We start from the raw sequence: 20,477 nt of genomic DNA on the forward strand, positions 1-20,477 counted from the left end.
AAAGGTTAACACCCATCTGGCCTTGAAAATGTTTCGCAGGGAGAATGGCAAGAAGCCCGTGGGCAAGGAGCAGTGGGGGCGGCGGCGCAGAGTAACAGGGAGCCGGGCAGGAGAAGACTATGCAGCAGCACCGCGAGTGGCACGAGCAGCAGAGCACTTCCAAAAGAAGAAATTCCCCATACAAATGAGTGATTGGCTGAGAGAGGTCTCAGCCAATGAATGGCTTCCTATGCGTTTGTATGGGCTTTTTTTTTTTTTGGAAGTGCTGCTGCTGCAGCGTCTTCTCCTGCCCGGCTCCCTGGTACTCTGCGCCGCCCCCCCTGATGCTGCCCAGCTCCCTGCGCCTGATCCCTCTGCTCTGGTAGGTCCCCTGTTGCGGGGGAGCACGGCTCCGGGCAGCACATAAGATTTAGCAAATTTATGTGCAGCCCGTCCGACCTCCCGTCTCCGATGCGCACGGGGCCGCGCATCGGGTCGGAGGGGATGTCTCCATATGCGATTTGGGACGATTTCACGGCCCGATTCATCCGAATCGGGCAAAACCGTACCCAAATCGCATAATGTAAGGGGGCCTTTACACTTCGGGATTGAATCGTCATCCAATGAGGCTGAAAACCATTAGATGTATGTTCAATTTCAATTCAATTTTGACTATATAGTCCAAATCAAACACTAAATCTCACCGTGTGTACACCGCAATAGTTATAGATAGATATAAACCTAAATGACTGTATGTATAGCAGAATCTTAACCTCTGTCTGCAAACATTGTACACAACCATCCAATCCCTGCATGAAGTATAATTTATGTTCGTTTTCAGCTTGAGACTTCGAGAAATGATGAGGCGATCCCTCCGGGCAGCAGGATTGGGTAGACACGAAGCTGGAGCTTCCAGTGATCACCAAGATCCAGTTTCTCCTCCTATAGCTCCACCTAGCTGGGTGCCAGATCCACCTGCTATGGATCCAGGTGGGTGACATTACATAAGACCAATAATTGTTAGTCACATGGCTTGTGCGTTCAGTACTGTATGATCTGCTGGTGTTCTGGGAACACGGTCTACATGGCTTAGATTTGTTTCCTATAGAATCCCTACTATACTAATAGAATGTGCAGGGGTACACTTTGCTTTACTTGGCCAACGTGATACCTGCAGTACTATGGTATTGCTGTGTGTCTAATTCAGTTACCTGTATCCTGAAACACTATATGTACAATAACATCCCAGAATTGTAAACTATTGTTAACATTTCACTTCTATCAGATGGCGACATAGATTTTATCCTGGCCCCTGCAGTAGGATCCCTCACCACAGCGTCCACGGGAACAGGTCAAGGGCCCAGTACCTCAACCATACCAGGTGAATGAAACTACTGCTTTGATATGCTTCAAATCAAATCTCTTTAAACAATGTTGATATTATACATTGTTGATGGGATCTTACACTGACCTCTTGTTCTAGGTCCTTCTTCTGAGCCTTCCGTGGTGGAATCTAAGGATCGGAAAGCTAATGCTCATTTTATTCTGAAACTGTTGTGCGATAGCATTGTATTGCAGCCATACCTCCGAGACCTCCTATCTGCCAAGTATGTCCCATTCCTGGTTTCTTACTATTTTAATCAGTCTTTGGGGTCGATCCTATTGGTGCCGAAGGGTGTGAGTTGCCGTTCGGGTGCCGTGTAAACACTGAAAACCGCACCCGAATTCAGCCTCTTGAACCCTGCAAGCCTCAGGCCCAAATTCGCTTAAAATTGCTTGCACCCCTATGGAGGTGCGAGCACTTTTAACCAAATTCAACCTGCCATAATGTGCGTCCGGTGCCGTGATTCGCACTCGCGTATTATCCGCAGGTAATAGGATCGACCCCTTTTACCTTTTTAATTATTTAAGGTTCAGTAGTTTGTTTATTTTTTTCTTGTGTGGGATTTGGCTAATTGTGCGGTGTGGTTAATATCTGCAGAGTATTGTTTATAGATAAGTAACCAGTTCCCCCCCCCCCCCCCTTCCCTAGGGATGCCAGAGGTATGACCCCTTTCATGTCCGCTGTCAGTGGAAGAGCTTACCCCGCTGCTATAACCATCCTTGAAACTGCACAGAAAATTGCCAAAGGTAAGTAGCAGAGGACCATGAATAATATATAATGTTTACCCTGCTGAAGCACCTCGTCTTGTGTAACACAGTTGTCATTTCTAGCTGAAGCCAATGCCAATGAGAAGGAAGAGGATGTATTCAAGGCAATGGTTTGCCCCCCGGGTACCAATGCAGATGACTCTCCCCTGTATGTTCTCTGTTGTAACGATACCTGCAGCTTTACCTGGACAGGAGCGGAGCACATCAACCAGGTGTGCAAACCCTTTCTCTGCTTCCTATTGTCTGTTATTGCTCTTTGTGGCTTTGACTATTGCATTGCACTTACCGCAGTCTGGTCCAGTAAAGGTACTTCCTTCCATACTAATCCTTCCATACTAATCCTTTTGTGTATGTCAGTGTGTAGAACCACCAGTATTATCAGAGGTAAAGATCCTCTTTATGGTATGCAATTATTCCATAAATACCAAAACATCTGAGATCCAACATAGTCCTGGTTACAATCCTTTCTGGATAATCTCATATCACCTGTAAAGGGGCATACACACGGGGTGACTTCAGGCCAGTGCTGAGCTATGCCGTTTAGCACCATTAAAGCACCACTGCTAATAGGATATTCCCCTTCATGTCCTCACTGTAATTTGGCTGGGAAATCTCAGTCAGGAAGGCACGTCTTAGCAAACATGTATGTAAAACTTAGGAGTCATTTGTTGGAAATATGGGAGGAAATGCACAATAAGCTGCTTAATACAATTATAAAGGGTCCATACATTAGCATCCTTATTGATTGAAACCTTTTTTCTTTGATAGTTTGGCAAGTTTATTGGACCGTGTGTTTCCAGCATCCTTTTGCTGCTTCACTATTTATTGTGAACTTATGAGTGGCTACTGGCTTCTCTCCCTCTAGTAAAAGGCAGCAGTGCATGGCGTTCTGAGCCATTCCATGCAGCAGTTTCCTCTTACATAGCCCAAAACATTCAGGATGTAATGGTGTTATTCCAGGGTGCTTCATTAGACTTGCAGACTGTAGTCTGGTTGGCATGACCACACTTCTGTGCTCTATGGATAGCCGTCCTTTTGAAGTATTGTTGAAACTGGTGAATACATGCTTTGTAACCTTTCTTAGAGGCAGCTCCGGTAATGTCTAACCATTAACCAGACTCTCCGTGCTGATACAACAACTTGCTTTTGGGTGTGTTTTATTCATAAGGGTTCTTGATAAAGAATTTTGGGATCCAGCTAATTTATTTTGATGAGCTTTTACGAAGTATCGTACGAGACTTAATGACCCGTGAAGCGTATCCTACAATCCCCTTGTGCATTTCTCTGTTCTCAGGACATCTTTGAATGCCGAACGTGTGGCTTGTTGGAGTCTCTCTGCTGTTGTACAGAATGTGCCAGGGTCTGCCACAAAGGACACGATTGCAAGTCAGTTCTTGTTTTAGCAATCTTCCTGTGTGTGTTCTTCCTGTATGGGAAGCCTTTTCGGTTCTAATTGTGGCGGATTGTTTGCTTTTGTTTCAAATGTAGATTAAAGCGGACATCACCGACTGCCTACTGTGATTGCTGGGAGAAATGCAAATGTAAAACCTTAATTGCAGGCCAGAAGTCTGCTCGCCTTGACCTCCTGTACCGCCTGCTGACCATCACTAATCTGGTGACCATGCCAAACAGCAGGTACTTTCTATGCTAACAGCCATAGGCCACATCTAATAAAGTTTTCTATGTACTTGTTTCCTACCACGGCGCCCATCTGGTCCCATCGCATACCATAACTTAAACCCGATCAGACCCGACCGACCCGATTTTTAACCTTCAAAGACGTTTCCCTTACAATTAAAAAATCTGTCGCATCGCATGCCATTATAATGGCATGCAATGCGACGCGACCCAACCCGATTTTGCCATTGGACCCAATGTTAAATTGTACCTGACACCCCATTTTACATGGGATCCGATGTTAAACGCCTCCCAGACCCAATTTAATGGTTAAATATGTGAAATGCTCCCCCCCCATTGTTAACGCGACGCCATGCAGGGAGCCCGCGAGGGGTAGCGGTACGCGTCCTCCGACCTTTTCATACCCCCTCTATCCACGTCGGCGTGGAGTTGATTTTATATAGTGTGGTGAGCGCAGCTTGAAGGGTGGCGAGCGCACGCATAATACCTGTGAAGTAATGCGCGTCCCCTCACGGGGCTCGGTGGCTATATAAAATAAAGCTTATTTTCTGGTTACAATGGCAGTTTGTACTCCACTACAGCCTGTGTTAGATACTGGAAGCTATTCCGAACCATGGCACACCTAATCTGACAATGCTGAAAGATATACAGATCTGTTTTTGTTTTTACAGAGGAGAACACCTTCTTCTGTTCTTGGTGCAGACTGTGGCCAGACAGACGGTTGAGCACTGCCAGTACAGACCTCCGCGGATCAGAGAGGATAGAAACCGCAAGGCAGCCAATCCCGAAGGTGTGTACTAGACTGCTGAGATCTTTCCAACCACTATTCTGTTATATTCTCTAGGCTGCATAGTTTAGTCTTTGACATGTTCTCTTTGGTCATGTGAGTAATAGTCCAGTTTTTCCTTTCCAGATTCAGATATGCCAGACCATGACTTGGAGCCACCAAGATTTGCACAACTTGCTCTGGAACGTGTGTTACAAGACTGGAATGCCCTTAAGTCCATGATCATGTTTGGCTCTCAAGAAAACAAGGACCCGTGAGTTATTGCGTTTCTATAATGGGATAGTGGATTCTTTTAAAGTGCTCGAGTGCTAATATACAATTTCTTTTCTTAAGTCTTAGTGCAAGCAGTAGAATCGGCCATCTTCTCCCTGAGGAACAAATTTACCTGAATCAGCAGAGCGGTACCATTCGTTTGGACTGTTTCACTCACTGCCTTATTGTGAAGTGTACTTCAGACATCTTGGTAAGTTTTACTGTCTGACCAGTCCGTACTAACCCCAACAGTCTCCATTATCTGCATTGTCCTCCCTGTAGACCAGGGGTGGGGAACCTTTTGGGGTCCGAGGGCTGTTTACATTGAGGCATAATGCCTCGGGGGCCATTTAAAAAAAAAAAAAAAATGCTTACAAATCGTCCTGCGGCAGCCGTCCAATGCTTCACCTGCTGACGAAGGTTACACGTCGCCAGTTTGTGTGGTCTGGCGGCTGTGCAGGGAGTCTCCTACAGGGGAAATCTCGCGAGAGGTCGGTAGCTCTTGCAAAATTTCCCCTGTATGAGACTCGCTGTACAGCTGTCGGGCGGGCCACAAAAAACGGCTTTGGGGGCCGTATACGGCCCGCGGGCAGGAGGTTCCCCACCGCTGCTGTAGACCTTAGTTTAAGGTGGGTGTATAAATGATGTGGAGAAGAAGCTGGGAGCAATGGACATGACAGCAGAGTGGTGGAAACAGAACTGTGATGTGAGGTCACACTCCTTTTTTACCACATCATTCTGTATGTGGAAACCTGACATTCTCTTTTCCCACCTCCTTGAGAGGTGAGAGTCTGTTCTGTAGGGATGTGGTTGGGATGACGGCATTTGGAGTACAGAGACCGGCATCCTTACTTGCATCCTGAATTTAAGTATGTACGGCGGATTATTGTTGCTCCAAGGGGTTGAAGGTTAGGTTTAGGCCAGTGATGGCTAGCCATGACACTCCAGCTGTTGTACTACACATCCCAGCATGCCCTGCTACAGTTTTACTGTTTGGCTAAAAGTGATGCAGGGCATGCTACAATGTGTAGTTCAACAGCTGGAGTGTTAAGGTTAGTCATCACTGGTTTAGGCACTAGCGGGGGATTTAGGGTTAGGATGGCTTTTGGCCATGCGGGGTTTCGCCACTCGGCAGGAGCCGGAGCATGTGAAAGGGGCCTTAAATCTATGCGGGGTGGCGAAACCCCGCATGGCCAAAAGCCGTGCTTTACACAAGTTAATAATGGACATGATCGTGTCATAGTTACATAGTAGATCAGGCTGAATAAAGACTTGCGTCCATCGAGTTCAACCTAGGTTTTAATCGCTTATCCCTTGTTATATACTATATTCTGATATTTTTAAAGACAGATTGATTCTTATTTGTACCCGTTCACAGCCGGATGTCACCACTGGAAGGGGCGGCTGCCGTGCTGTGGCCATCCCCACCATTCCAAACTTCTGTGTGCGGCACAGCTTCTTGCCCGCGCGGGGTTTCCGCTGCCCTGCATGAGCCTGAGCGTGTGAAATAGCCCTTAGGCCAGTGGTTCCCAAACTGTGTGCCGTGGCACCTTGGGGGACTTGCAGGGGTGCCCTGGGTTGGTGGTCCAGGACCAATTCAACTTATTTATGTCCAATATAATAGTCAAATTGTGGACAAGCAGAAGTGAATCCTGTCCATTACCACATAACTGATCCTAAGGATGAGATCAACACAATTTATTTAACTTAATATATGTTTCTCAATTAGAAACCTTTAACAATTCTTGCTTTGAGGTGCCATGATTCAAAAAGTTTGGGAACCCCAGCCTTAGGCAGTAGGGGACAAAGGTTAGGCAGCAGCATGGAGAGTTTGGGTCGGGCTGCGAAGGGTTAGGCTGTGGGAAGGGAGGTACCTTATTAATATATTTTATTGAATAATGTGATTTAAGCTTTTATAAAGAGACCGTAGTGTGTGATGAAGGGAGTAGTAGGTATAGGCAGGGCTGAGCTGAATTTGGCTTACCTAAGTTAAGGTGGTGGGTAATTAAACTGCACTCTGTGCTTAGCATGTCAGCTGGTATCATCAATGAATTTGTGTAACGTCAGTGGACCAAGGTTTAAGGCTGTAGTGCTCAGCAGTGTGAGGAAGGAGACAGTAATGGTTATGCTGCATTTTTCTGGATATTCAATTGGATTTATCAAAAAATACCAACCATTTACTTTAATTTGTGATAACGGAATTTGTCTTGACGTTTCCAGCTTCTGGACACATTGCTTGGGACACTTGTGAAGGAACTTCAGAACAAGTACACACCTGGGCGACGAGAGGAGGCCGTAGCGGTCACAATGCGCTTTCTACGCTCTGTAGCTCGAGTCTTTGTCATTCTCAGTGTTGAAATGGCTTCTTCTAAGAAAAAAAAGTAAATATTTTTATTATTATGGTGTCACAAAGTTATCAGTTTTGGATGTATCATTGATCTGTGAATAAGCTGTCTTATAGCACAATATTTTTACCATGGTTATATTCCAGGCTTATTTGTTATATATTTATTTTGTCTGGTCTCTCCCAGCAACTTTATTCCGCAGCCTATTGGGAAATGCAAGCGAGTGTTCCAGGCGCTGCTTCCATACGCAGTGGAGGAGCTGTGCAATGTTGCAGAGTCTCTCATCGTCCCTGTGAGAATGGGGATTGCGCGCCCCACAGCACCCTTTACTCTGGCCAGCACAAGCATTGATGCGATGCAAGGCAGTGAGGAGCTTTTCTCTGTGGAACCTCTCCCTCCGAGACCATCTTCTGACCAATCCAACAAGTAAGTAAAAATATGTTATCGGCGTCCAGGTTTCTTGTTTTGAGTGTAAGAAGTTAATTCGCTGTCAATGTCTTCTCTCTCTGATACTAAAGATTGCTATCCATTGTTTCTTCATAAATTGGTAAATCTAAATCGATAGTAGTTCAGAGATTACAACACACATTTATTAAGCCTTTTTGGTCCTGAAACAAACCAACGATTCATGATGGGCAAACACATGTCAACTGTTGTATCGCACATACACCCAATATGTCTGCAGCACAGCCGGTGGCAGATAGGTTTTCAAATATATCCATGCGTCTGGCTGTGAGTACAGGCTGCCCAAAACCAACTCGTGCTGTGGGGACTGGTGTCGCAGCAGGGTCAGCAAATTCAAACGCTCAACCTGTTTGATGTCAGACGCATAGGGGTATATTCAATGACCCATGGCGAGCTGCGACGGCGAGAAGTGCCTATTGCTTGCCGTCGGGGCTCAGTATTCAACTGACTTCCCCCTGCAATCGCCGTTTCCACCTTGCTGAGTTTTTCCATTTTTCAGCATTAGCGGCGAACCTCCCCGTTCGGGGGGAATCGGCGAGGATTCCCGTGGGACATAGAATAGGGTGAGCAACTGTCGAGGGTGTTAGATGTCAAGGATGGCTTGTTTTCGGTGATCCTCACCGAAAACAAGCCCCCCTCTCCGGCGGCATTGAATACCGCCCATAGAGCGGCCAGGTGGCAAATGTTTACGTTTACCTGGATTGGCTGCTGTGACGGCGGGACATTTGATATGCCATCAAGTTTTGACTCTGTGCGCCCGGCTTAGACCTTTAGTAAATATAACCGTTAGTTTATCATTCATCTAATTGGGGACACTGGAAATAAAGACACTTGGGAAATAATTGCCTTGCGTGCATCCGGTTTCATTTTCCACAATGAGATGCGATGCCCACTTGTCATTGATCTGATAACCTTGTACTTACTCGTACAGCTCCAGTCAGTCACAGTCCTCTTACATCATTAGAAATCCACAGCAAAGAAGGATAAGTCAGTCACAACCCGTGAGAAGCAGAGATGAGGAACAGGACGACATGGTATCGGCAGATGTTGAAGAGGTAACTGCTCAGCTTTACAACATCTTGTAAATCTCATATACCTCTAGTAGTTTGCTATATTGCTTTGCATATTAGTTTTTTTTTTTAAATGTCCTTTGAATTGGACGCTTGGTTCTTCTCTGGGTCTTGTAAGTCTGGTTTGTTATCAGGTGGAGGTGGTTGAAGGAGTGGCTGGTGAGGAAGATCACCATGATGAACAAGAGGAACATGGGGAGGAGAATGCAGAGGCCGAAGGACAACACGATGAGCACGATGAAGATGGTAGTGTGCACTGTGGACATATGATCACATTCTGCACCGATGTGGAGTCCACATCCTTATGAGAGTTTGTATTGTAGGGAGTGATATGGAGTTGGATCTTCTAGCTGCTGCAGAGACTGAAAGTGACAGCGAGAGCAACCACAGTAACCAGGACAACGCTAGTGGCCGCAGAAGTGTGGTCACCGCGGCCACAGCAGGTTCAGAAGCAGGTGAGCATATAAAAGTCTCGGAAATAGAAGTCTTCTCTATATCGTCAGAATGTGATGCACTAAACATACACCTATTCCTATGCAGGTGCAAGCAGCGTCCCAGCTTTCTTTTCTGAAGATGACTCCCAATCCAACGACTCCAGCGACTCTGACAGTAGTAGCAGTCAAAGCGATGATCTGGACCAGGAGACCTTCATGATTGATGAACCCTTGGAGAGGTCAACCAACAGCACCCATGCTAATGGTGCGGCACAGGCTCCTCGTTCTATGCAGTGGGCGGTTCGGAACACGCAGAATCAAAGAGCCCCCAATACTGCTCCATCCAGCACCTCCACCCCTGCAGGCAAGTCCCATAGTACTTCCAAGTGCCTTTCTTGAAGGCTACACAATTTTTCCTTATTTGCATGTTGAATCACAGGCACTGAAGGGGATATTGAAATATTTTTTTTGTCTGCAATATTGCCTTTAGGCGATTCAATTCCAGCCTGTTTTTCTTTTCACCAGAGAGAAGTTGACTTTTTCATATTAAAATACATTGATCTGGTATAAGTTCCAGAATGCATGTGTCCTAGCGACAGTGGAAAGATAGCGTTTATCAAAGATTTTGTTTCTCCTGCCTCTTGACAGGTGAAACAATCTGATAATGCCGGCTGGGGACAATTAAATAACTCCTCAGGCACAACAACCCCCCCCCCCCCCAATACCTCAGGTGTGTTGAAAACCAATCATAGGGGGGCATTCAATTAAGTCTGTTTTATTTGACTAGTCAGAACAAAACAGACTTTACTGAAGTCTAGCTGCCATTTTCAGACCGGTTTAAGTCCTGTTTCGCCGATGCAGTTGACAGACCATTTTTGCTATTCAACAAACCATGTGGTTTTTTTTGGCTTTGCCGGATTTTTCAACTAGTTGAAAACTCGGCACTTTGAAATTTATAGGTCGAATGATAATTACCTATTCAATTAAAGTGCCGGAAAAATGAAAAAAAAAAAAAATAATTTCTTATTAAACTAAAATTCTAATAATTTGCCTTTTTATTTAAAGAAATTTTTTATTTATTCTGTAATATCCTAGCTTATTGAACTATAGCTTCCTTTGTACAACATATAGTTTTGTTTAATGTAGTTGGCAACATTCTAATTTGCTAAAACTAGGCGACACAATCAGCCTCAAGAAGTATAAAGGTGTGTACATAAGATATGATATAGTTAATGATATATTGGGCCTATTGTCTAGTCACAGGCATGTCCAAACTGGCCCTCCAGCTGTTGTATAACTACACATCCCAGCATGCCTTGCCATAGTTTTAGCATTCCCTAATAGCAAAACTGTGTCAAGGCATGATGGGACTTGTAGTTTCACAACAGCTGAGGGCCATAGATTGGACATGCATGGTCTAGTGCAGTGGTTCCCAACCCAGGTCCTCAAGTACCCCCAACAGTGCATGTTTTCCAGGTCACCCTACAGGTGCACTCAATATTCAGACACATTTTAAAAGATCCACAGGTGGAGCTAATTATGTCACCTGTGATTCTGTGTGGAGACCTGGAACATGTACACTGTTGGGGGTACTTGAGGACCAGGGTTGGGAACCACTGCTCTAGTGTGTAATTAACTGTCCTCCATTGCCTGAACATGTTTTTACACTTTTACTTTATCGACTGCATGTTCTGTGCGGGGACCTGGTGACTTCACTGAACGATATCATTAAGTTTGTATTCACTAGACCAGGCATTCCCAACCGCAGTCCTCTAGGCACGCCAACAGTGCAGGTTTTAGTGATATCCAGGCTTCAGCAGAGATGGTTTAATCAAAATATCCCTGGTACTAATTAAGTCACCTGTGCTCAAGCCTGGATATCGCTAAAACCTGCACTGTTGTTGTGCCTTGAGGACTGTGATTGGGAATGCCTGCACTAAATTGTTTGCCTGGGAGTTCAAGGTATATCGCTAAAGGAGCGTATCGTGTACTGTGTACCCAGCTGAATGACATTTTACCATACATGTTTTCTCCACTGAAAGCATTTTTACCGTGGTATTTTTATTTTCCTCTGCAGCAAGCTCCGGTGCACTCATTTACATCGAACCATCCAGCTTACGCCGAAGTGGCAACATGAGTTCCAGTGCGGCAGCTGCCCTTGAAGCCAGCAACTCCAGCAGCTACCTGACATCTGCCAGCAGCCTAGCAAGGGCCTACAGCATAGTCATTCGCCAGATATCTGACCTTATGGGACTAATCCCCAAGTATAACCACCTGGTCTACTCTCAGATTCCTGCTGCTGTAAAACTGACCTACCAAGATGCTGTTAATTTGCAGGTATTTTATTTATGTAATTGCTTCTAATCATTTTGATTGGATAGAACAGACTAGTCTGGGGGACATTGCTATAGAGGGAAAGGCACAAAGAAGCATGCTTGTGAGACTGTTTACCCCAGTATAATTATTGCTGCTTTACCTTCAAGTGCTCACACACACTGGGCTATTTTTTATACAACTTCACTCACATTGTCGCATTTGATAGACAGCATTTAAAAAATTGTATTCATCCTGTATGTCTTCCTGAGTTTCCTCCCTCATGCTCAGTCGTGCAGTGTTCGGTTTCTGTTTGTGTGGTTTGGTTTGGTTTGCTATGTTTCTAGCAGTTTCACTAGGAATAGTAAGGGTATTGTTCTCTAGCAGCCTCAATTCCTATTCAAACCAGTTTGTGTCCTGTTTTGTTTTATTTTAGAACTATGTGGAAGAAAAACTTATCCCAACCTGGAACTGGATGGTCAGTATAATGGACTCCACTGAAGCTCAGCTTCGTTATGGGTCTGCTTTGTCATCTGCTGGAGATCCAGGTCATCCAAACCATCCTCTCCATGCATCCCAGAATCCTACCCGTAGAGAGAGGATGACTGCACGTGAGGAAGCCAGTCTGAGGACACTAGAAGGCAGAAGGTATGTAACTAAGATGCTGGTCAGCGTGTCCTTGTTAACCCAGCTCATTGAGAAGGTTACTTGATGACCAAGCTGCTTTGGTGTGTTTGTCTATATAGTGGTGACCATGAAACTGCATGCAGTAACAGTATTCCTTTGCCGTCGTTCCGTTTTGACCAAGGCCCAACCTCTGGTGTTATATCAGGGATATAATGAAGTTGTAAATCAGACACTGTTAAAATGCTTTAACTATCGTTAACGTGTGCACCTCTGGTTCAACCACACTCTGGGCTAAATGAGTGAAGGTTGGAGAAGTGGTATCTATCCCCAGAAAAAAACGCGTGGAAGTGCAAGGTGATAATGCTCCACCCAATCAGCTCCTAACTCTCAATTTACATATTGGAGCTGATTGGCTGAAGCGTTATCACCTTCCACATAACGTTCTTTATGGGGATAGATACCACTTCTTCAAGCTTCATACATTAATCCCTCTGTCCCCATTCTCATCAACCTACCCAAACAATTAAACATTTTGGCGTCTTTGACCATTGCCCTGTAACAGTATATTCATCTATCAAGGCGCCAGGCATTAGTGTACATCCCATCGCGTTCTAGCATGCAGTGATCGAGGTGCAACCACAATCTTGCAAAGTTCTGTCCAGTTGGATGAGGCTGAAAACACTTGGGTATAGAGACATGGGATGGGATGATAGGATCTCTTTCTGGACTTTCCTCTTAATGTATGATTGCCATCACCTGTTCTAAACAGGTGAATACAGGTTTTGATACTGTACTGGGTACAATTATCCAATCCTTTATATTTTGCAGTCGAATAGTGTGTATGCTCTGTATCAGGTTTTTGGGGATTTTGCAAAACTGGGATGACCCCTGCATAGTTACTTACACCCAGAATTGGGGGTCAATTTACTAATGCTTCTAAAAATTATAGCCGTTTTCCATAGCAACCATTCATATTTTGTTTATAATTTTCTAGGATGCAATCGAGAACTGATCTACAGATTCTGGTTCGTTGCTATGGCAACTTCACCTCTTTTCTTTTTTTAGAAGATTTAGTAAATGTACCCCTTTGACAGCTCAAAAGCATTCTTATTTTGAGTCCCTAATGTTGGTTATGCAGATCACCATATATCCTGTTAAACTCCATTCCACTTAAATGAGGATATTGTCAATCTGATTGTAGGCCGTGGTCGTTTTTCTTTTTTGGTGTTTGTCATGGCTCGTTTTTTTTTTTTGTCAGTTTTGCAAAGCTGGCCTGTTCCTGCCCGCAGGAGTTTGGTCTGCAGCTAAGCAGACTGCAACTTTGGAGCTTTGATACCTGTACATGAAAATGATAGGCCATAACCTAACAAATCAGTTAGTGTCTCCCAGGCATCACAGCTTTGAAGCCTTAGCTGACCAGCCATGTTGTGTAGCCTGCTTGGTCCTCTGTCCATAAAAGGTTTTAGAAGTTCTGTCTGTGCATCCAAGAATGTAACATTTGGAAAAACATCTCTGCGTACAGCATCTTTAACGCCTGGTGGCAACCAACCCCATTTACCGCCACCCACCCCACCCTCGCAGTTTTAGTGGCATTGACAGGATAATTGAGAGAAACTTGCATTGTGAGGGCTTGATTAGCAAAATGACAGATAACCCTGCATGTTAGGCGATAAATATGGAGGTGATTTCAGAGTGTCTGATTTTTAAGTTTCCATGCTGTTCTATCCCAATGGGTTCAGAGAGAATGATTTAATGGAAATATAACAAATGACATTTTCAGTTACTTTACAGTCGTGGTCAATAAGTTACGCATCAACAAATATTTCAATATTGTCCACCCAATCTTGTGGATCCTGCACCACCACCACCACCACCGCTCCCGCAAATTGTGTTGTCAGTCAACAAATCCCAGCTTCTATGAATAAAAATCCTAGCAGGGACCAGGGGAACTCTTGGATTGGGTAGGACACAGGACCAAATATAAGTACTATTGGGGTGATGGTGGGAACGCATTCCACTTAAAGCTCTGCTTTATATTTTGCGTCTGCATCAGCCTTTAGTGTGTGATTATTACGAGCCTGTGATCACTTCACAATTTCTCTCCATTGTAGTGTTGTTCTAGGTCATTAAGAGCTTTAGAGATTTTACCAATAAGTTTTTATTGTTCTACTAAACACTTTAGAGATGTAATATACCTGGTTCTACAGACTGCTAATGTATCGTTGCTCTTTCTTTCTAGAAGAGCAACTCTGCTGAGCGCACGCCAGGGGATGTCGGCCCGCGGAGACTTTCTAAACTATGCACTTTCTCTAATGCGCTCGCACAATGATGAACACTCGGATGTGCTCCCGGTGCTGGACGTGTGTTCCCTGAAACACGTGGCCTATGTTTTCCAGGCTCTAATATACTGGATCAAAGCCATGAACCAACAGACCACACTGGACACTCCACAGCTGGAACGAAAGAGGTACTTTGTAAAATGTCGATGCCGTATTGCTGGTCCTTTATGCAGTCCAAAAGAGTTGGTAGTGATCGGAGATTAGTGTCTTTTGACATGTATTTAGGGCACACCGATTCAGACTTGGTAGCGCTCAGATTTCATTTGAAACTAAGAAATGCTGTCTTGGGAAGCAGGTTGCATCACATTGCGACTAAGGCACCGGTTCATGCGAAAGACACTGTGCTGCTCGGCACGATTCAAACGCCCCAACTGTCTTGCACCACTTGGTGTATTGATAGGTGCACGAGGGCACATCTGTAGATTAAGCTCAGAATCCGCTGTGCCTGTGCAGAACCTGTTGCTGTTTTGACTCCCGATGCTGCAAGTCATTGTTTCCTAGTAAATTGACAATATCCACTCTGGTGCGTCTGTGTGTAAGTGAGTGGTGCAGTTTAAAGGATGTTGCTGGTTTTATTTTTTATTTTTTTTGCTTCATCCATATTCTGGTTTTTCTCTTTCTAGGACCAGGGAACTCTTGGAGCTCGGCCTTGATAATGAGGACTCTGAGCATGAAAACGATGACGACACCAATCAGAGTTAGTGCAGAATCGTTATTTACACCTCGCTATCACGTTGTCAGTTGCTAATTAATTTCTGGATGACTTAGACATGAATAATGCACGTGGAGATAAATGTAGACCTTGCACATTTCTGTTCTGGGGGAGTCCTGTTCAGCTAGCAGCTACGGAGGCCGCCTTGCAGAAGAGTTTGGTTAATTGTGTGCTATAGTTAATGTTAGCTCTTACTTTCATTTAGCCCAAGTATGTCTAAACTATGGTCCTCCAGCTGTTGTGAAACTAAAAGTCCCATCATGCCTTGCCACAGTTTTGCTAATAGGGAATGCTAAAACTATGGCAAGGCATGCTGGGATGAGTAGTTTCACAACAGCTGGAGGGCCACAGTTTGGACATGCCTGGTTTAGCCAAATTCTTCCTGTATTTTTTTACAAAGACCACCATGTAAATGTGTATAATAGGGACCTATATGTAATTGTCAGGTTCCACTTTAAATGACAAGGACGACGATACGTTACCCGCTGAGACCGGCCAGAATCACCCTTTTTTCCGCCGCTCGGATTCCATGACTTTCCTCGGTTGCATTCCACCAAATCCTTTCGAAGTTCCTCTTGCAGAAGCCATCCCGCTCGCCGACCAACCTCATCTCTTACAGGTATGGTCAGACTTCACAATCCTGGGTTTTTTTGATCCCGCACGTAAAACATAATGAGTCATATGCAAAAACTTTATTTTAAAGCGCGCCCATATTGCAGTTTATGCTTCAAGTTGTTTTGGCTGGAGAGGAAGATTAGGGTTGTATGTTTTGAGCCATCCGTTTCTTTAAAGGAAAAAGAAAACCTGTTAAACTCATGTTGAATATAAAGCAGATTTGGGAGATGGAAAATGTGGAATATATGGGTTATCTGATCTTGTTCATTGATATGAAACCTGTACACTTCCGTGTATGCAATGTTCTCACTAGGCACATATGGATGCCCTGGGATCACTTATATCGCATCATTACACCGACCCCTGTAACTCATGGCAAGTTCCCAGACCGTTGTTAGGGAGTTAAAGGTCCACCCTCTGCTTATCTAATATTTCCTGTAATTGATCCTATAAACAATCTCCAGTAACTCTACATCTTCCTTCCCAAATAACAGGGGGGGGTGGAAGCACTGGGCTGAATTAACGAATTACACCATGTATGAACTCACACTGTTCCTTAATATAATATTTAATTTAATAATGTGGATAATTTCAATATGATATTGAAATTATCCACATTATTAAAATGAATAATATTATATTAAGGAACAGTGTGAGTTCATACATGGTGTAATTCGTTAATTCAGCGCAGTTCTTCCACCCCCTTATTTTTTGTCCAAAAATTGAAGCTGGTTTGTATTCCTAAAAATCCAAGCAGCATCAAGATTACCCAGTGTGTAGACATCAACACACTAGAAGCCTGCAGCTTATCAAGATCCTACATTACCAATAGAACCGTTATTATCCTATTGAACAATACTATTATTTTTCATTCATGCCAATGGTGGTCACTGGGACAGTGGGGTGTGGGTGGAGCTTCAGCTACAGGCACCAAGTAGAATAGAGTTCTTCAAGTGCAGCCCAGGCTCCTCCTCCTCCACGCCCCTACAGGCTTCAGTTGTTTCTTGGTGCCTCAAGGCACAGGTACCATGGGACAGGGCTCCGTGCCCTGTCTGATATCTTAATTTTTTTTTTTTTCTATTTTTACACGGAGACAGCGTTACGCTGCTCCCCTGTGGCTGGCAGCGGCGCGCTGACTTCCATAGCCAGACCCGCCGCTCTCCTCATGACACGGAGGACGCCGCGCTCCACCACAGGTAAGCGGGCCCTCCATGTGAGGTGACGCGCGCACCTTTTAAGTGCGCACCGCTAGCGGTCGAGTCACCGGGCGGGGTGCAGCCCGGGTGACCCTGGCAGTGGCACCCAGTCCTTTCTGCGCGGCCACTAGACCACCAGGGAGCCGTACTGTGGAGCGCCATTTTTGTTAATGGCGCAGGGCACTGATGGTTCCAGGGGAGGCGGGACCTTGATCCACAGCTCCCCGCCTCCACGCTCAGAGCGGCATAACGCTGGTTTCCCGCCTGAGCTTAGCTTCCCCACGCCCCAGCAGCGTACTGAAGACGCCATTACGCGGGACTACACGGTGGGAGAAGTGCACCAGAATCCCTGCTCCTCTACACGCTACAGGAACAGGTTTTTCAGCAGCCCTCTGTACCTCAGTATTTAGCTGAGAGTCAGAGAGTATAGTGTCTTTTTTACTGTCATCCATCTGTATACCTTTATAGTTTCAGAGGGTGTTACTGTCCACTGTATTATTGTTACTCAGTGCACACAGGGCCTGTCTGTGTTAACATGTCACAGAAAAACCCCAAAGCAAAGCCAGCTAGGGATACACCTAAACTGCATGCTTATACATGCGCTAACTGTAAGGAGAATTATTCCTCCATACAGGAGCAAGCTGGTTTGTGTGAACGTTGTTCTGCACAGGACTCCCTGGGGGGCCCCTCAGTCCCAACACATGGGGAACCCAGTTGGGCTTCCACTCTCTCAGCAGCCATGAAGGAGTTAGCAACTCAGTTAGCTGCAAACAGAGAGTCTGCTGCGCAGCCATTGCCAGCTCAGCCTGCTGTTGCTGCATCAGAGCCATCCTGGGTACAGGGTTTATCCTCCTCTGTTCAGGATTTAGTCCAAGTGTCTGCTTCTCTGCAGTCTGCATTGAGGGCTCCACCTAAACGCAAAGCACAGGCCCCTTTAGCTTCTAATCAAACAGATGCTGGGGATGACTTGGACGACCAGGTGGGGGTCGACACAGACGATGATCCTGACATAGATGATGTCGACATAGATGAACCTGACAAGGAGGAAAGGATGACCCAGTCCAGAGTAGACTCCTTAGTTAAGGCTGTTAGGATGTCTCTCAATATTCAGGACACCCAGGCCACAACACCTGACACACTTCTTTTTAAAAAGAAAAAGAAGGAGTTGGCTCTTTTTCCCTCAAATTCAGACTTAAATGAGGTTTTATCTGAAGCGTGGCAACACCCTAACAAAAAGTTTTTAGTGTCCAAACGCCTGATTTCCTTCTTTCCGTTCGCGCCAGCGGACCGTAAGAAATGGGAGGAGCCTCCACAGGTTGATGCTCACGTGGCCCGCCTGGTTAAGGCTACTACCCTTCCCATTCCTACAGTGGCCTCTCTTAAAGATCCTACTGATAGGAAGATTGAGCACTGCCTAAAGTCTGTGTTTTCCAATGCTGGCGTGTCAGCAAGACCGGCTATGGCTTCAGCCTGGGTGGCAAAGGCGATTGCAGCTTGGGCTGACTCCCTACAGGAGCAGATATCCTCAGGTACACGTCGCTCTGAATTGTTATCAACGGTGGACCTCATTAGGGAAGGGGCCACATACCTGGAAGAGGCAGCGATAGATGCAGCGGCCCTCTCCTCAAAAATTTCTGCCTCTTCAATTGCTGCCCGACGTGCACTGTGGCTGCGCACTTGGAACGCAGATTCTGATTCCAAAAAGGCATTAGAGGCCCTTCCATTTTCAGGGGAGGTACTGTTCGGCTCTGAGCTGGACAAGATTGTAGCCACCATTGCAACGTCCAAGACAGCTTTTCTGCCTTCGGCACCAGCTAGGCCTAGATCTCAGTCCTTTCGGACCTTCCGTCCACAGGGGAGACCCAGGGGTCAGCCTTCATCAAGGGCGCAGCCCGCCACAAGGCGTCCATCCGCTCCCAAGACCAAACAGTCCTGGGCGGGTCGCCGTCAGGCCCCAAAACAGGCCGACAAGCCCTCAGCATGAGGATCAGGCGGCCCACCAACCACATCAGGTGGGCGGTCGCCTGTTGTCATTTGCCGGGGTTTGGCAGGCCACTACCACCGACAGGTGGGTAAACACCATAGTGACCCAGGGTTACTCCCTCTCCTTTCAGGGGCGAAATCCGCCATCTCGGTTTTTCACAACAAGCATGCCCCGGGAGAAGGACAGAGCGGCTGCTCTGACCAGCTCCATTCACTCCCTGCTGGCAGCAGGGGTCATAGTGCCTGTCCCGCTTTCTCAGCGAGGAGCAGGTTTCTACTCAAGCCTGTTCCTGGTGACAAAGCCGGACGGGTCATTCCGGCCCATCCTCAACTTGAAAGGCCTGAACAAACACCTCTGCATTCCCAAGTTCAGGATGGAGTCCCTCCGGTCTATCCTGCAAGCTCTGGAGCCGGGGGACTTCATGGCATCCCTGGACATCCAGGATGCCTACCTCCATGTGCCAATTCGGACGGACAGCCAGTGCTACCTCAGGTTTGCGGTCAAGAGCAACCACTACCAGTTTGTGGCCCTCCCCTTCGGGCTGTCAACCGCGCCACGAATCTTTACAAAGATTATGGCCACCATGGCAGCGGCCCTGAGGGCCCAGGGCGTTCGTCTACTACCATATCTGGACGACCTCTTGATACTAGCTCAATCCGCACAGACACTCCAGGGGCATCTGGAGCTAACGGTTTCCCTCCTGCAGACCCACGGCTGGCTCATAAATTGGAAAAAGTCCTCAACAACCCCATCACAGCGGATGGTGCATCTCGGAGCCGTGATAGACACCAAAACCCTCAGGGTTTACCTGCCGGAGGACAAGTGGATACTTCTCAGAGACCTCATCAAGCTCTTCCTGAAGCAGCACAGAGTCTCGGTGCACTTGTGCATGAAAGTCCTAGGCAAGATGGTCTCTTGTTACGACATGGCGGAATTTGCGCAGTTCCATTCCAGGCCACTGCAGAGGGAAATGCTGCGTCACTGGAACCGTTCCCAACCAGGCCTAAAGTCACAGACCTTTGTCCTGTCCAGGCAGACACGTCTGTCGCTCACATGGTGGCTCAGTCCTCTAAACCTTCAAAAAGGGCGCCAGTTTATCATTCCTCAGTGGGTGATGTTAACGACGGACGCCAGCCTCCGAGGGTGGGGAGCTGTTCTGGCAGAACACTCCTTCCAAGGCCGTTGGTCAAGGGAGGAGGCGCTGCTCCCAATAAACATACTGGAGCTAAGAGCCATCCTGCTAGCCCTCAAGTCGGCAGGCCCTCTGATTCACTCCAAACCGGTGAAAATACAATCGGACAATGCCACTGCGGTGGCATACGTCAACCACCAGGGGGGGACCAGGAGCCTAGCTGCCATGAGGGAGGTAACATCCATTCTGCAATGGGCAGAACATCACCTGTTAGCTTTGTCAGCGGTACACATCCCAGGGGTTCAGAACTGGGAGGCCGACTTTCTGAGCCGCCAGGAGGTACAGTCAGGCGAATGGGGGCTCCACGAGGACGTGTTCCAGGAACTAGTCAACAAATGGGGTCTCCCGCAAATAGACCTAATGGCCTCAAGCGTCAAC

At 46.3% G+C, this 20,477-nt stretch overlaps 1 protein-coding gene across 8 annotated transcripts in view; it reads left to right on the top strand.

The window, feature by feature from the left end:
- Positions 1–20,477, top strand: part of UBR5 (ubiquitin protein ligase E3 component n-recognin 5) — a 78,603-nt gene that overhangs the window by 45,267 nt on the left and 12,859 nt on the right. For 6 of the 8 annotated variants that reach the window (XM_083186953.1, XM_083186954.1, XM_083186959.1 and 3 more), the window contains 21 exons: positions 821–969; positions 1,265–1,360; positions 1,463–1,586; positions 2,012–2,109; positions 2,194–2,342; positions 3,425–3,516; positions 3,619–3,765; positions 4,440–4,558; positions 4,682–4,808; positions 4,889–5,018; positions 7,028–7,188; positions 7,339–7,578; positions 8,549–8,672; positions 8,822–8,933; positions 9,011–9,142; positions 9,228–9,489; positions 11,203–11,458; positions 11,871–12,082; positions 14,301–14,528; positions 15,024–15,097; positions 15,559–15,731. In XM_083186953.1, coding sequence (XP_083043079.1) covers positions 821–969; positions 1,265–1,360; positions 1,463–1,586; positions 2,012–2,109; positions 2,194–2,342; positions 3,425–3,516; positions 3,619–3,765; positions 4,440–4,558; positions 4,682–4,808; positions 4,889–5,018; positions 7,028–7,188; positions 7,339–7,578; positions 8,549–8,672; positions 8,822–8,933; positions 9,011–9,142; positions 9,228–9,489; positions 11,203–11,458; positions 11,871–12,082; positions 14,301–14,528; positions 15,024–15,097; positions 15,559–15,731 — 3,205 coding nt within the window. The remainder of the gene's footprint in view (positions 1–820; positions 970–1,264; positions 1,361–1,462; positions 1,587–2,011; positions 2,110–2,193; positions 2,343–3,424; positions 3,517–3,618; positions 3,766–4,439; positions 4,559–4,681; positions 4,809–4,888; positions 5,019–7,027; positions 7,189–7,338; positions 7,579–8,548; positions 8,673–8,821; positions 8,934–9,010; positions 9,143–9,227; positions 9,490–11,202; positions 11,459–11,870; positions 12,083–14,300; positions 14,529–15,023; positions 15,098–15,558; positions 15,732–20,477) is intronic. The other 2 variants (XM_083186958.1, XM_083186956.1) reach the window with 2 other exon arrangements.

The sequence above is a fragment of the Crinia signifera genome, chromosome 5 (assembly GCF_055691185.1).
Source record: "Crinia signifera chromosome 5, ASM5569118v1, whole genome shotgun sequence".
Classification (NCBI taxonomy): Eukaryota; Metazoa; Chordata; class Amphibia; order Anura; family Myobatrachidae; genus Crinia; species Crinia signifera.